Source organism: Anguilla anguilla, chromosome 9, assembly GCF_013347855.1.
Source record: "Anguilla anguilla isolate fAngAng1 chromosome 9, fAngAng1.pri, whole genome shotgun sequence".
In the NCBI taxonomy this organism is placed as follows: Eukaryota; Metazoa; Chordata; class Actinopteri; order Anguilliformes; family Anguillidae; genus Anguilla; species Anguilla anguilla.
This window is the reverse complement of record NC_049209.1, coordinates 4,054,645-4,069,644: the sequence shown is the minus strand read 5'-3', so window position 1 is coordinate 4,069,644 and position 15,000 is coordinate 4,054,645. Positions and strand designations below refer to the sequence as shown.

General features: G+C 48.8%; 1 protein-coding gene across 4 annotated transcripts in view; it reads right to left on the bottom strand.

Annotated features, from left to right (window-relative positions):
• gabrg2 (gamma-aminobutyric acid type A receptor subunit gamma2) overlaps positions 1 to 15,000 on the bottom strand; it is a 43,007-nt gene that overhangs the window by 8,811 nt on the left and 19,196 nt on the right. For all 4 annotated transcript variants that reach the window (XM_035434834.1, XM_035434833.1, XM_035434835.1 and 1 more), the window contains exons 6-8: positions 14,232 to 14,369; positions 2,908 to 3,060; positions 645 to 850 (exon numbers count right to left, since the gene is read on the bottom strand). In XM_035434834.1, coding sequence (XP_035290725.1) covers positions 645 to 850; positions 2,908 to 3,060; positions 14,232 to 14,369 — 497 coding nt within the window. The remainder of the gene's footprint in view (positions 1 to 644; positions 851 to 2,907; positions 3,061 to 14,231; positions 14,370 to 15,000) is intronic.

Genomic DNA, 15,000 nt, shown 5'->3' with positions numbered 1-15,000 from the left:
TGACAACGTTGTGCCAGCAATAGCCAAAACAGAATAAAAAAATACTATAAAAGAATATTGATACACTAATTCAAGTAGCGATACTAACCACTGAAGAATTGGCGTTCCAAAAAAAAAAAAAACAATGTCTTTTAATGTCGATTTAACAAACTTTTCAAACTTACAAATTCTTCAGAACGAACACCGTTTAAGAGAAGCAATAATAACGCTTAAAAGGTATGAAATGGGAACATTAACTTGTGTCGTCCTTGAACATCAATTCCTGTCACAGGAAAGCCGGACAGAACCGGGAACCGTAACCATGGCGATCGCGAGGGCCTAGAGAAAGGTCAATAGCGAGTTTGCTTTCCGCACTCGGGTACGAGTCGCGGCCAAGAGGCGCAGAAGATAAACAGGCTACCTGAGAGAGCGAGGGGAAACGAATGCCTGCTTGACCTTTCCCCACAAACCCAAGGAGGAGAATTACCACCGGAGGAACTCTAGTACATTATAGCGCTAAGCAAAGCTGCATTCCGTTGAAGACTTCATGACCTGTGGTTTGTTTGTTCAGACTACTTCAGAATACTTCAAACGGCTAGGTCTAAAGTAAACAGCGTATTAATTTGGGGGGGGCTGGGGGAGGGGGGCGTCTGGGGTCTACTCACGGGATTTTTCTTCTTCTTGTCCTTGTTTTTGCTCGGCTTTCTGTTGCTAACGAAGTAGTGTAGCGTCCCGTACTCGATCAAGGCGGCGAAGACGAAGATGAAGCAGACGGACACGAAGAGGTCCATGGCGGTCACGTAGGACACCTTGGGGAGCGACTTCCTGGCGATGGTGCTGAGCGTGGTCATCGTCAGTACAGTGGTGATACCTGCGAACGGGGCCCGAAGGTCCCAGAAACAAAGGGTCAGTCGCCGTCCGTCTACTTCCTCTGCAGACAGGAAGTGGTAGAGACGTGGACTTATCGAGGGAAAGAGAACCAATAAAAGAAAAAAATAGAAACAAACAAATGCTTATCCCTGCTGGATCCCTGTCACTGTATGAAAATCACAAAGCTGATTTTTGGATGAGCAGAACTTTATTGGTGACATAACTGAATGACAAATTTCCTCTTATACACAAACACACACAGGCACACACTCACTGATTATGTACTCCCTTACATGTTCGTCAACGAACAAACTGTTTATCATGCCGAACAGTGGATTAAAAGAATGGTGAAGATTTTAAAAATAAAAATAAGAACAATTTATTTGCAGCAAGCTCGACAAACACGAGGTGTGAATTTTTCCCCAAGAGAACGTGGCCCAACTGCCGAAGGCCTCCTGATCCACAGTCCTGTGCACTTGAGGTCGGCCCGAGAGGCTTTAGCCGCAAGCCATCTGGAGCCCTGCATGTGCCAGCTCGAGGAGACAGGCTGACCGTACCCACACACACACTCACACACACTCACACACACACCACACACACACACACACACACACACGCACACACAATCACACAAACACACACACACACACACCACACATACACACACACACATACAAACACATATCGCCGTGCACACACACACTCTCACGCACACCGCCGCGCACACACACAGACACACACACACACACACACCGCCACACGAAGAGAGAGTGAGCTCCGCAAACAAATCTCTCCGCCGGTGCAGATGGCCTCCCGCTGTCACTCACTCGCCGGTTGCCGTAGCGATTACGTCTCCCGCCCCCCCCCCCCAATCCCCATGTGATCGCGGCGTGATTTACAACGCTCCGTGTTTTCCCTCTTTACCGACTGCATGCGTAAGGTTCTAAAGTGACATCATCGCCCAAGATTGATGTTGTAAATATCCAGATCAGAGAGTCAGATGGCGGTGATCTTTTGTCTGGTGGCGTTAGGGATTAAAGATTTATGTCACGAGCATTAATCCTCCCTGGTTACCCATGAACTACCTTGTCATAATCTTCATGGGGGGGCGGGGGGAATAACCCATTTTACTCAACATCGATTGCCTGTTGTCAATTAATATCGATGTTGTACGGTAACATCACACCTGACATGACTTTAATAGAAACAGGAAGATTTGTACTGCATCATTTCCGGAAGAAATAACAAGGACAAGAGAGCTTTCATGCAGAAAGAAATCTTTTACCCAACAATCGTTATCTCAATAATTTATGTTGGAGAATTAGTCCCGCTGCTCAGTGAAAAATGGCGTTAATGTAAAATGAGAATGGCCACTGTTTTCGAGCAGAGCCAGCTTGGATCATCTCTCCGTACGGAAAGGTGAGGTTCAGGCCGCTGGCTGAGTAAATGGGAACTCATGAAAAGCAGAGGTCCTCTATGATGGACCTTTCTGAAGGCACTCACAGTATCTCACAAATCCTTAAAACGCTTCAGCTTCTCTTGCCGTTGGCCAAGGTTACACCTGCACTGAAATACTGACAGAGCCTGGAGACGTGCCGAGCTGCATATTAATGCCTTATTAAGATAAATCTGGGCTGGCTTCGTTAAAAATCACCAGTCCTTCATTCTCGCTCCATTAAACCTCTCCAATTAATGAGGAAGACCGATAAACTGCAATGGAGCTTATAAGCTTCACTGACAAGCACCATTGTGCATATTTCTTCAAGCTTTGGTTTGTTGTTATTGTTACTGAAAGAAATAAAGAAATAAAAGAAATTAAAAAAAGAACATACTGATGATATGACTTTATTTTGCATTAAAAACTCCCCCTCAATCACCCTTCAAGGTGCAAGGTCACGTATACGTGATTGGAATGCTAACTGAACATTCTAATGCTGATGTAACAATCACCGCTGGTGACTGAAAGCAGTGGAGCTCTAGAACACTGACTTGAAATTCTGAAAAAAAAGACTCTTCAGAAGGTTAATTCGGTAGATGAAATTGTAAGTGCAATTTTACCTAATGATGTTCTGGCAGGGACTGCATCCTTGTTGATCCAGAAGGACACCCAGGACAGAACCACGATGAGGGTGCAGGGGATGTAGGTCTGTATGGTGAAGTAACCCATCCTCCTGCTCAGATCGAAGTAGACGGTCAACACGACGTAGTCTCCTGAAGAACAGAGAAGAGGAGGAGGTGGAAAGGGGAGGAAACGAAAAATGAAAAAGTGATAATAAGTGATTATTTCTGGGAAAAAAACACTTCCTGGCTAGCATTCAAATAGATCGAAACACGTGTCTGTAAAGAGCATGATAATTCACATGGTACCCAAGGCCCAAATGTGACTGGCTACAGGCTTATCTAATGACAACTGTGATACAAAAAAAAAACATATAAATTCATAATTATACAAAATGATTCATAAATAAAAGGAAATCAGCCAAGCCTATTTCAAGAATGCGCCTCTTGCTCACAGATATACAGCCTATATGCATATAACATGATACACACATTCATACCACAAGTGACATTCAGCCAGAAGAGAATTAGTGAGGTTGGGCACTGATTGGGCGATTAGGCCTGGCTCCCAGTTGGCTTTCCAACTGATCCCAAATTTGTTGAATGGGGTTCAGGTAAGGGCTGTGTGTAGGCCAGTCACGGCCGTTCTCCACAAAACCATTGATGCTTTACCCACATCTGATGCATGTCCACAATAATGCAATCAATGTGCACATCTCCCCTTCTCACAATCCACAACCATTATAATGCAAAAAATAAAAAAATAATGAGACCAGAGAATGTGACCAGCGCAAGAACAAAAATGCATATGCATGAGCCGCTAACAAAAACATATTTTTTTTTCCTGGGAAAACCAGATGTCCTCCCCCGCCCCCCCAAAGAAAAACCAAAAAAAGAACCAGAACTGTTCTCCCTGCAGCACAATCCAGACGCTGTACACGTCAGGGTTGGGGTTACGGTCGATGGGATCAGCCCAAATACGGAAAGGATTAGCCGTGCCTCCACCGCGTCATAAACACGTCAGGCACGGACCGCCGATTCAGGAATGGTGCCCGGGGGTGGGGGGGGACGGGTGAAGCTTTTTCTGCTTGGCAGGACCGAGTTCAGCCCTGTTAGATCTCTGCTGGCTGTGCCTGTGCACTACAATGTTGATTAGTGGCTGCGATGTAAAAGTGAAAAAAAAAAAAAAACAAGACTGTGGCTTTTCTTTATGATTTTGTTAAATGATGATTATGGTATCATAACCCACCCCCCACCCCCATACTGTTCGTGTCGCACGGGCCACGAGCGAGGCCGTCCTAATCAGCCTATTCGCTTGCGGTCCTGACACCAGTGCACCTGCCCCCCCCCCCCCGGAAATTCGTTATGCCCTTATTTTATTGCTGACCGTGCTCTTTTTATAATGGCATGAGCGCGAGACGGCTTTCCGCAAGGGCAGCATTTGTTTTTTTATTAACATTGCATTAGCCCAACCCCCCCCCCCACCACTGTGCGGCGAGCTCCGAGCAGCTCGAGAAACACCATGGGGGCTAACGTGCTAACGTGCTAATTCAGCTCGGTCAGCAGCGCCTCGCCCGTGACGCATTAGCATCCTCCATTAGCCGCCGCCGCTGGACTTACCGCCACAGGGCCACGAACCCGTCGCTACGGACCCCTCTGGAGCCCCGCCCCGCCCCGGCGACAGTGGCTCGGATGATCGAGCCGTTACCTCCACAGCCCGTCCCCCTTCTCCCGTCCCCCATCCCCCCGTACCTGGCCCCCCTACCCGTCCCCCGCGCGGAAACGAGGTTGGAGTCTGTCGGCAGCCTCTAATTAAGACCCAGGCTTCCCGCTACGGAGCCTGTTCATAATGACTCACACGTCCCTCATCTGACGGAGAGGCCTGTTCGTGCATTTTTTATTTATTTATTTTTATTTATTTATTTATTTTTCGTTAAATAAGACCCTCGACCCGCCAGAGCGTGTCCCGGAATGCGCGTTCCCACGCCGCGGAGATTAAAGGGACGGCGGGCGTTTCTACACCCCACGCCATTTGTTCCCGCCATTGTGTTCATTACTGACAGATGAGATCTCCTGGCAGAGGGAGCTCTGAGACACTCGCGGGCAAGGCTCTGAGGGGGGGAGAGAAAAAAAAACGAGTGGCCGTCAAGTTTTTCTTTTTTTTTTTTTCAGAGCGGTGGGAAAGTGCAGCGGAGAACTACTCGAGCGCAGCCGCGCCTGACGGAAGCCGCACGTGCCCACAATCAGATCGAGAGGCGGCTGAATTAAACATGGGCAAGCGCAGGACATCTTTGGGGACGTTTTTTTTTCCAGGATGAGGATTGGGATCTACGTCGGATCGACAGAAATCCCCATATCCCTGCCTGCGGTGGCCCGCGATGCCGAGCACCCACCCCAAGTTATGACGAATCGCCTCATAATGGCTATCAATCAAATAAGTTTTCGGGGTTTTACCTCTCGGCCTTACCCATAAAACACCTTTCACAGTGCGCAACAATAGCTGCTTCGAGAGAGAGCACAACATACCCCCGCCATATTTTATGCGTACATTATTACATCATTCTTTCCTTATGCACCCCAAACATTCTAATCTTCCGTTTGACAAAAAAAACAAAACATTATGGAACAGTACAATAACTTATGGGGCAACGTAATCCATTCAACGGCAGTTTTTCTAAAAAAGCTGCGGGACAGGCGGGTTTGACAGACCCGGCTGCATCGCCGGGAATGAAACCGGTAACGGAAGCCGCTGCCCCGCCCCGCTCCGCGGTAATGTGATTGCGGCCTCCGTAAAGACAGAGTAAAATGGCCGTTCTGAGAAGCGGGAAAATGCTGAAGCAGCATCGCTTTCCAGATGCAGCGGGGGGGGGGGGGGGGGCGGCACCGGGGGAACGCGGTTAATCCTTTACCGCTGACCGCGGGGGAAAAGCCGCCTGGCGGTAATATGGCGGTAATATGGTGGTGATACGGCACGATATGAGCCGCCGTTAGCCGGGAATGAGCAGCGCGTAGTGGACGACATCGTCGGCTACAGGACGGCCGCGCGGTGGTGGACAGCGAAACTCCCTCGGGTCTTGAGGGGGTTGGGGGGCGCGGGGGTAATGACGGGGTGTCGGTTTTCGATAATTATCCGTCGCGGCCGAGCGCTCCCCCGCCACCTCCGTAACGAGTCCCTGGGTCCCGGGACGGTCTCAGCCGGCGGAAGTCAGCCGTCACTCTCGGAGACAGAGCCGGGCGCGCGGCAGCGTATTCCTGCCTTTAATGGGCAGCGCTGGTGCGGCTCCTTCAGACTTCCCACAAGCCTGTCAGACGCGTTAATAAACTGGGTCCAGCACCGGGGAGAACTCAAAACCTTCAAAAGAAATCCATTTTACAGCAGCCGGGTGGCACCGAGCGGTGGTGCGCGGAAGAGCCCCACGTCCTCGGATCGAATCCGGACCGCGCCAGTGCCCAGGGTGATGCGCTATCGACCGATTTCTTTGCCCGAGGTATGTGAGGGGTCCAGCTGGCTTAGGGGCCTGTGTTTCTTTGCTATCGAGCACAACCCCTGCTGGTCGACTGGGTGCCTGCGGACTGCATGTTAAAGCTGCATGTGAAAGGTCTTCCTCTGACTCCACTCCATGCAAGCTTAGTCTTGTCTTGTAGACTGCAGTCTGCAACGTGATCAATAAAGTGATTTGGTGACACTGCACTGTCCTGGACTGGCTGTGGGATCTGCGCACGAACGGACAAGAATTAGGACATTCCAAACAAGCCCAAATTTTAGGCTGTTATCGGCATTTTTACTAAACCGGATTTGGCTCGGTCTTTGTCGCAGAAATTAATTTCAGAGTGAACCAGTCACCTCGCATCTTCTGCTTATTAGCTTATCCATTCTGTTCCAACACTGTGAGCATTTATTTATACATGTTATGGAACAGGTAGTAACTCATCCTGCTTACATAACCAAGCAGAGCTCTATTAAATGCCTGGCCTAATACCAAATAAAAAAAAAAAAATAAAAATTTTTTTTTTTTTATTTATTTATTCACTTATTTATTTTTCCCGTCCGTTCTGACTGGTTTTGGATGAGGCTTATCTTCGGGGAACAATCAGTGCGCTGATGAGCAAACGCTAATCCCCCCCGCTGTGCTTACTGAGCGAAAATAAGACAATCTGCATTTCAAAAAGACGAGATCTAATTAGCGGAGCGGATCAACAGGCCTCTCGCTACGCTGCGTTCGGCGTCGCTCCGCGTTCTCCGCAAAGATGGCGCGTGAAGGATGGCCGGATTCCAGATTCCTCAGGTCTGAGCCTGCTAGGCCTGCCTGTGTTTTATAGACGTACCACCGCAGATCACGTCATAACATCCGTTTATACGATAAACAACACTTACGTTATACTTTGTATCATTATCGCGATGTTGTCGCTTGTCATGCCTCCTAGTTTGACTGAGCGTAGTTCAGGTCAGAGAGCAATGTTTACTGTGTAAACTGGACTTAATGTGTTCGTGGCTATGAATAACTTGTTACATAATGAGTACTGCAGCGTTCTGTAGTTGTTCCAATGGCCTTCGGTATGCACTTACTGTACGTCCCTTTGGATAATAGCGTTGACACGCCGGCAAATGTGCACCCCGAAAATAAAGGAGAAAGTGTGATGCATACGTCTCCGGTCTCTGTTTAATAACCTCCCTCCTTGCAATGACATTGCAAAGATTTTTTAAATTTTTTTATTTTTGGCTTTGATTGGCAATAAATCACACAGATATTGTCAGTGTAGGTGTTTCAATAAGTCTCTAACGTGGGCACGAGAAAGTCCTTTTATGAATCTGTTCTGGCTCCTAAAATTGTAAAACTTTAATGCTGCGCAATAAGTCTTCATCATTTGGGCTCTTGGGAGCTGACTCGTTGTCACTGTTTTAATATAAAGCAAAGAGAAGAGAAAGATCTGAAAAATATAAATGCGAAACAGTAGCATTTTGGTAAAGACCATTACTGAATCACGGAGCTCCGTTCCAAAAATAGACAGCTCCATTCCAAAAATGTACTCTAAAAAAAAAATGGCAACCGATTTTTACTTGAGCTCTCTCATTTGCCCACTGACATACAGTACAATACCAAAAAGATTCTTTGATACCGTATGTAAATGGCAAGACAAGAGGATCTCAAAAATAATAATGTATTGGCTGCCATCTTCCCTTTGTTTCGATATTTACTTCATCTATTCCGTGGCCAATCCCTGCGTCCGCCTCGCTCACCTGTGCTCGGGGGGGTGAGAGTCTCGCCGTCTGGAAGTCGATACGCCGGCGGACGCGAGCGACCCCGGCTCGAGCAGATAAGGGCAATTAGGCACCCGGAGAGGAGAGAGGAGAGTAAAGTGAACCGGACTGCACTCGTCTCTGTGAAAAACGAGGCCGGGTTTCCGGGCAGACGCCGCGGTCGCCGTACCGCCGCTCAGATTTGATTATGGGCTGTCGAAGCCCGGGCGCGCTCCAGCCCGCGGGCTCTCAGAGCGGCTGTTGGGAGATGCCTGCGGCCGTTTTCGAGCGCTCGCCCCTTGGCTTGTTTTCATGACGAGCGACGCGACGTGCAACTCGAAAAACTGTTCAACACTACTGTGGACTGGTGTCTGAGAGCAGCTGGGGGGGGGGGGGGCATAATTATCGGATAATTAACAGGGGGCGACCGTTAGCCCATCCTTGAAGCCCTTACTTCAAACATAAAATGCTCATTATTACATGCTCTTATACGCTTAAAAAAAAATACACTGAAGTGGACAGGAATCTCTGATAGGCACTACTGTTAAAATAAAGCTTTGGAAAGAAGCTGCTAGGTGCTCATCCTGCCAAGGCTCTAGTGCTAGTGAATGGATGGGCCCCACAGTCTGGTATCTGTTAAGTCTCTGTTCTAGTGCCTGGATGGGCCCCACAGTCTGGTATCTGTTAAGTCTCTGTTCTAGTGAATGGATGGGCCCCACAGTCTGGTATCTGTTAAGTCTCTGTTCTAGTGCCTGGATGGGCCCCACAGTCTGGTATCTGTTAAGTCTCTGTTCTAGTGAATGGATGGGCCCCACAGTCCGGTATCTGTTAAGGCTCTGTTCTAGTGCATGGATGGGTCCGGTGGTCTGGTATCAAATCTGGACCTTGCCAGTGCCATCTGTGGCCAACGGCCCTGGTACGGCAACGCCCAACCGGCCAACCAGAGTCTTCCAGAGATGGGAGGATGAAATCACCTTGTCGCACTCCAGCAACCCCTGCTGGTCAACCGGCTGGCCTGCGAATTTGCCCGCTGAGCTGCACGTGTGACGTGCCTGACTGGCAAACCGCGGCGTGCTAAGAAGAAGAGGCACCTGACATCACATGCTTCAGAGGAGAGCACATGCTTGTCTGCGCTCTCCAAAACCTGACAATGGCGTTTGCACCAAGTGTCTCTGAGTGTTTTATTTTAAGGTGCTAGAATGCACGCCCATCCAACGGTATAAATAGAATTGACGAACGGCAGAATGGTTGTCCATAACAGTTTTTTTTGCGCTGCAAACTCGTGAGGGGGTGTGGGGGGGGGCAGGTTGGCGTAAGCCCTCATTCCCTCAGGAGAGACGGGAACTCTTAGTGCAGGTGGCGGTTAATGAAGAGGAAAAACAACCAGTCGCTCTTCCGAGACAACGGTTGTCCTCTGGATTATCAGGAGCAGCGCAGGTCCAGGTGTTAATTACAGTCCTATTACTCTGTCAAACGGGGACTGAAAAAGAAGGAAGGAAAATGGCTATTTAAGTCCCCAGAAGGGATTCTGCCTGTGACTCATAGCTTCAGTTCCTCCTCTTGCTCATAGAGAGTCTTGGCAGGGATAACAGTTCAAAGATCACTTCTTATTATAGAAATTAGGTCTTCGCTTTAGAGAGAGAGAAAAAAACAACAATCTTCAAATCCCTTTAAAGTCTATGCAGCGCCGAGGAGCTCACCGAGGTACTGTGCTGACACGGAACGAAATGTCAGGTCCTTTCACTCAGTGTTGCATTTGGCTCGTTCGTATTTATAATTTCCCACCTCCCCCATGGGGCCTCCCCTTGACTGCCATTTCTCAAAAAATGCTAAAATAATTTATGCGCTATTTTCAAAAACCGCCACCTGGGAGAAGATTTTTGACACCGCCACTTTTAGTCCACACTAAAGCTGCCGCTTCTCTCTGCCTTTCCGACTCACTGACACCGCACTGACATCCGATCCCCAGGCCTTCCCGCAGACACATGCAATCCTGCGGCCTTCCCACAGACACATCCGATCCCTGGCCTTCCCACAGACGCATCCAAACCCCGGCCTTCCCACAGACACATCCGATCCCCGGCCTTCCCACAGACACATCCGATCCCCGGCCTTCCCACAGACACATCCAATCTCCGGCCTTCCCGCAGACACACCCACCTTCCAGGCTCCTGCCTGATGACTCTGCTCTGTTTTTCGCTCCTTTCCCTCCTCCTCCTGAGATTCGCTAACCGTCCAGCGAAACGCACAATATTGCTGGAGGTAACCCCCTTCCCTCCCTTAAGTGGATTGCCTCGGCTTAAACTGAGTTACACACTTCGCGGCACACCCGCGGGTTCCGGATCCACCCGTCCGTTTAATGGAGTGGATGGCGGAATATATATTTTTCAGCAACTTTTGCAGAATTACAGGAGGAAACCGAGAGACAATACCACAGCCAAGGGGCCAAAGGGGGAATTCAAGAAAAGGGGGGGGTGATATAGCATAGAGTTGAACATTTACCAAGAAATATTCTGGACGGAACTGATGTTCGCTGTTTTTTTATTTTTTTCTTCGTTAGACGTGTCGAGTCCGCTCAGAACATCTCTCGTTCACGGCGGACGTCGGAATTGCAGAATTAGCCGAATTAGCTGACGTAGCGGAATGGGGCTCCCGCGCGCCCCGGCGTGGCGTTCGGCTGCTTCCTTTCATCCGCTACGCCGCCAGGCCTCTGCTGTCAAACATCCAACCTGAACCTGAGAGCCGAGGGCCGCCGTAGCCAGAGAGGGAAGCCCGATGCGACCCGAGGCCGTCTCGGCTCGGGCTAAATCACACAGGCCGACGCACATGGACAAAAAAAAGGAAAAAAAAAAAACAGGAGAAGAAAAAAAAAAGCCAACCGAGCCAATCAAGAAGGTCACTCTAAGAATAGCTCTCCGTAAATATGAGTGCACGTATTCCATATAATCTCTAAACAAGACAAGCTCAGTTCACATACGGACGATCTTTTAGCAAAATATAAGAATCAAAACTGAAAGGGTCGCGTGGCTACTCCGATCGCTTTGCAGGCGATGAAGTCGCCTCGACTCGGATAGAAGCGCATTTCGACTCATTTGTTCTGTTAATATGCTTAGGAGAGGGGCAGTAAAAAAAAAAAAAAAAAAAAACAGGGGAGGTCCGTGCCAACAATGGCGGTGATTAATATGAATACCGACAAAATTGCTGGCCCCGCGTTCGGAATGTAACTTAATGGAAGATGGAGCCCCCCCCCCCCCCCCCCGCCACCCTCCTCCTCCTACCCCCCACCCCCCCGCAATATCCCTGATCCGCTTTGATCTGCCAGCTGGCAGATGCTGTTGATGCTAAGGTCTCGCAGTTTACCCACGTGCCCCTCATCAGAGAGCGGTCGCCAAGGCGTCGTTCGCGAGCACGCGGAGGGGGGGGGGGGGGGGATGGGGGGGCGGGAGAAAGTCTGCGTCTCCTCAAAATGCCTTGCGGCAAGTCCGAAGGTTTCGCGGTTATTCCTCGCTTTCTCTTCTTCCTCCCCCACCCCCCACCCCGACCTCCAGGAAAAAATGGTTCGCCCCGGCGGAAACCCCCGGACGGGCCGCGCCATTCCACCCACCGACGGCGGCAGGAAGGACGAAAGGGAGCGCTACGTTAGCGGCTCCGTCCCAGCCGGGGGGGGCGGGCGGGCAGCTCCGTCACTCTCGACGCGGGCCGTGACGTGACAGCGAAACGGGGCGACGCGGAGGAGCGACTTAGGACAGGACCCAGCGAGCCGAGCGCCCGGGCGAGAGCAGCCATCGACTCCGTGGGCAAAACGCACGGCCGACCAGATGGCGCGGCATTTCTTCGGTCTTTGCCAAGGGGCAGAGTGCCAGTATAAATCACAATAAGCTGAAATGGTTCGGGGGTGGTGGGGGTGGGTTCGGGGTGGTGGCGGCGGGTACGAGGAAGGAGGGGCGGGGGACGGAAAAGTGGACAAAAGTAATATAAAATGCATTAGAATTATAGGTTAGGAAATAACTTGTCAAGCATTGAGCAATGGTCTGTTTTTTGTTTTTTCCCTGTGAAAACCGCTCTTGGTTGTTTTTTTTTTGTTTATGAAAGCTATCCTTCACCACGACAACCAGGCCTACTGCGCAACAGACATGTACAGTAACCAAAAACAGTACGCTTTTCTTCCATCCCAAAACGTGTAGCATATTTTACACAATGAGGTTAAGTACCTTTCTGAAGGGTAATCAAACCTGCAACCTTTAGGCTATGAGCCCTAACATAAGCCTCTGGGCAGTGTGCCTAAGTATCACGCACCACCTATCCCATGATCCTGTGCTCACAAACAATTAATTCTCTTATGGCAGTTCCCAGCCAATAGCGAGAAACAAGCCAGAATTTATTATTACTTCGGTATTTTTAATCAAAGAATAAACGCACTGCCGGCAGTTTTAATAAGGATCACGATTTGCATTTGCACATGACATTTGGAATCATCTGGAAAAGCTTTTAAACATCCTGTGTGTGCACAGGGTTAATAGAGGCTGCCTGACATAAATGTACAGTATATTACGCTAAAGGCTCGCTAGGCTTTCTTGATAATTTAACATCGTGGCTACTTCGCTATGAATACCGGCGCCATTTTATGATCCTCAAGCCTATGCTGTGCCTTTCACAACAAAGTGTGTGCCCGACCAGTGTGATAATTCAGGGAAGATGACACTACACTAACTGCCCTCAGAATGTAAAAATAGTGGTTTCTCCCCCCCCCCCCCCCCCCAACATCCTTATTATTTTTTCCTATTATTTCTTCAGAGATCTGGAACCAAGGTCCCTCTGGGTACCGACTTGCCAGTCGCACCCACACACTTACACACCCATGTGCCCGACAGCCCGTTACAGAAACACAGGTGAGCTAGCGAGCCCGTTGCTAACTCACAGGTGTAATTCTCACTGATCAGAGCTGGTAGACTGTGTTTAAGCTAGGGTGGCACTTGTAGGTAGGCACTAACAGTAAGGAGATATCAGTGGACATGACCAATTTGCACTCACTCTTAACCCTGTTGAAGCGAGAAGAGTTCACTTTCTTCTGCTGTGGACTCTCGGTCATAGTTAGCTGAGGACATACAGTAACCAAGGTGGAGATCATTCCTTCATAGTTTTGCACAAGGGGGAAAAACCGAAACTCTTGAAAAAGACTGAACTGCAGCCAAAAAAAAGAAAAAAAGAAAAAGAAAACGCCTTCCCTCAATCAATAATCATTTCAGCAATCATCTTAAACAAATGGCACATCTTTAAAGCACATCTTTTTTAATTTGCATTTTCGCAGAGGAAGTCGAGAGGTTGCCTGTCACAGTTATGATAATGGAAACCCATAATGTCTCTTTTGTGTCAGGTCTATCAAGAAAACAAATGTGCGAAAAAGTGTCTCCTTTTACACTGACTGATTTGGCACACATGATTTATGGACTGGCCCCTTGAATCTTGGTGCATAAATTTCCTTCCAGAGGCATTTTGATTGTTTTCTTGGCACACCCCGCAATGTTAAGGAACATAATTATGAGAGTGTAGGTCAAAGAAGAGGTTTTATTTTATATCAGTCGCTACTGTAGTAGGGAGCAGCCACAAAAAGCCACATACTGTCTAGAAAACCTTTTGCCATTCCACATGATACAAGACAATACACATGATACACACTGCAAAAGAAACCACGGTGAAGCAGACAACTTTCCATCTACAGAACAACCCAGCGCAAAAATGCAACAGTCAACTTCTGACCTCAATTCAGTTTGATTTTGCAGTAATATAATTATGTACGCGATTGCTATTTCTTTTTATTTTCATATGGGGAAAATGATGAGCCAATTTTTTTTTTTTTTTAATCGGTTAAATGTTATCTTCAGTAAAATGACTTACTTTGAGAATCGATTAACACGTACAATAAAACATAACATTTTCATTCAGCAAATACATTATGTCTTAATTTCAATAACAGCACTGTGGAATTTAATGGACCCTATTATGCGTTAACCAATACGTTATTTGAGTTATTGAATTAGCAGAGAATAGAAATGTGGATATGCACAAAAGGAGTGGTTTACTGTACCAGACACAGTCTTCACAATCTCTGAGGTGTTCCTCAAGCCCACGAAGGAGAACTGGTACAGCCTCCAGGAGCGGATGTCCCCAACCTCCACCGAGCTTCGCTTCCACCTGTAGATGATCTCCTCTTTGGGGTAACCATCTGGAAGGAGGGATGAGGGAGGGAGGGAGAGAGGGAGGCGGTGGCGATGATGTGTGTGGGGGGGGGGGGGGGGGGGGGGGGAGGGGGAAGGGACAGACCTTTAGTCCGAGAATTTTCAAGATTATAATTAATGACTCAACATCATCCCCCCCCCCCCCCCCCCAACCAACCGCCCACCTCACTGATCTCAACCGCCCTGTCACTGCGTGGAATTCGAATTTAGCTGGCATTCCAAATGGCCGACCGGGCCACAGAACACGCCCGTGCGCTCGGCAAACAGGTCCGAGAGCGCCGGGACCTCGCAAGAGCAATCCCACAATGCAAGAGCAATCCCACAATGCTGACTAAAGCCCCTATTTATGAGGGACCCCAAGTCAGCTCCATCTGATTTCAGCCCAGAGCTGAGCAGAGGAATCCGCGAGGCAGGGCTAATTAGGGCACTACTGCCGCGGTATAAACTTCGGAATGCCCACACAATGGCTCCCTAATTGAACAGCCCAGAGGCCTTTTTCCGTAATGGGGGGCTGACGGATCTCCATGAAAAAACGTTATGGCAGGTGATAGCAGGTTCTATTCTTTATCCCCCACCCCCCCCACCCCCCCCCCGTCTACATGAACATGCTTTCCATCT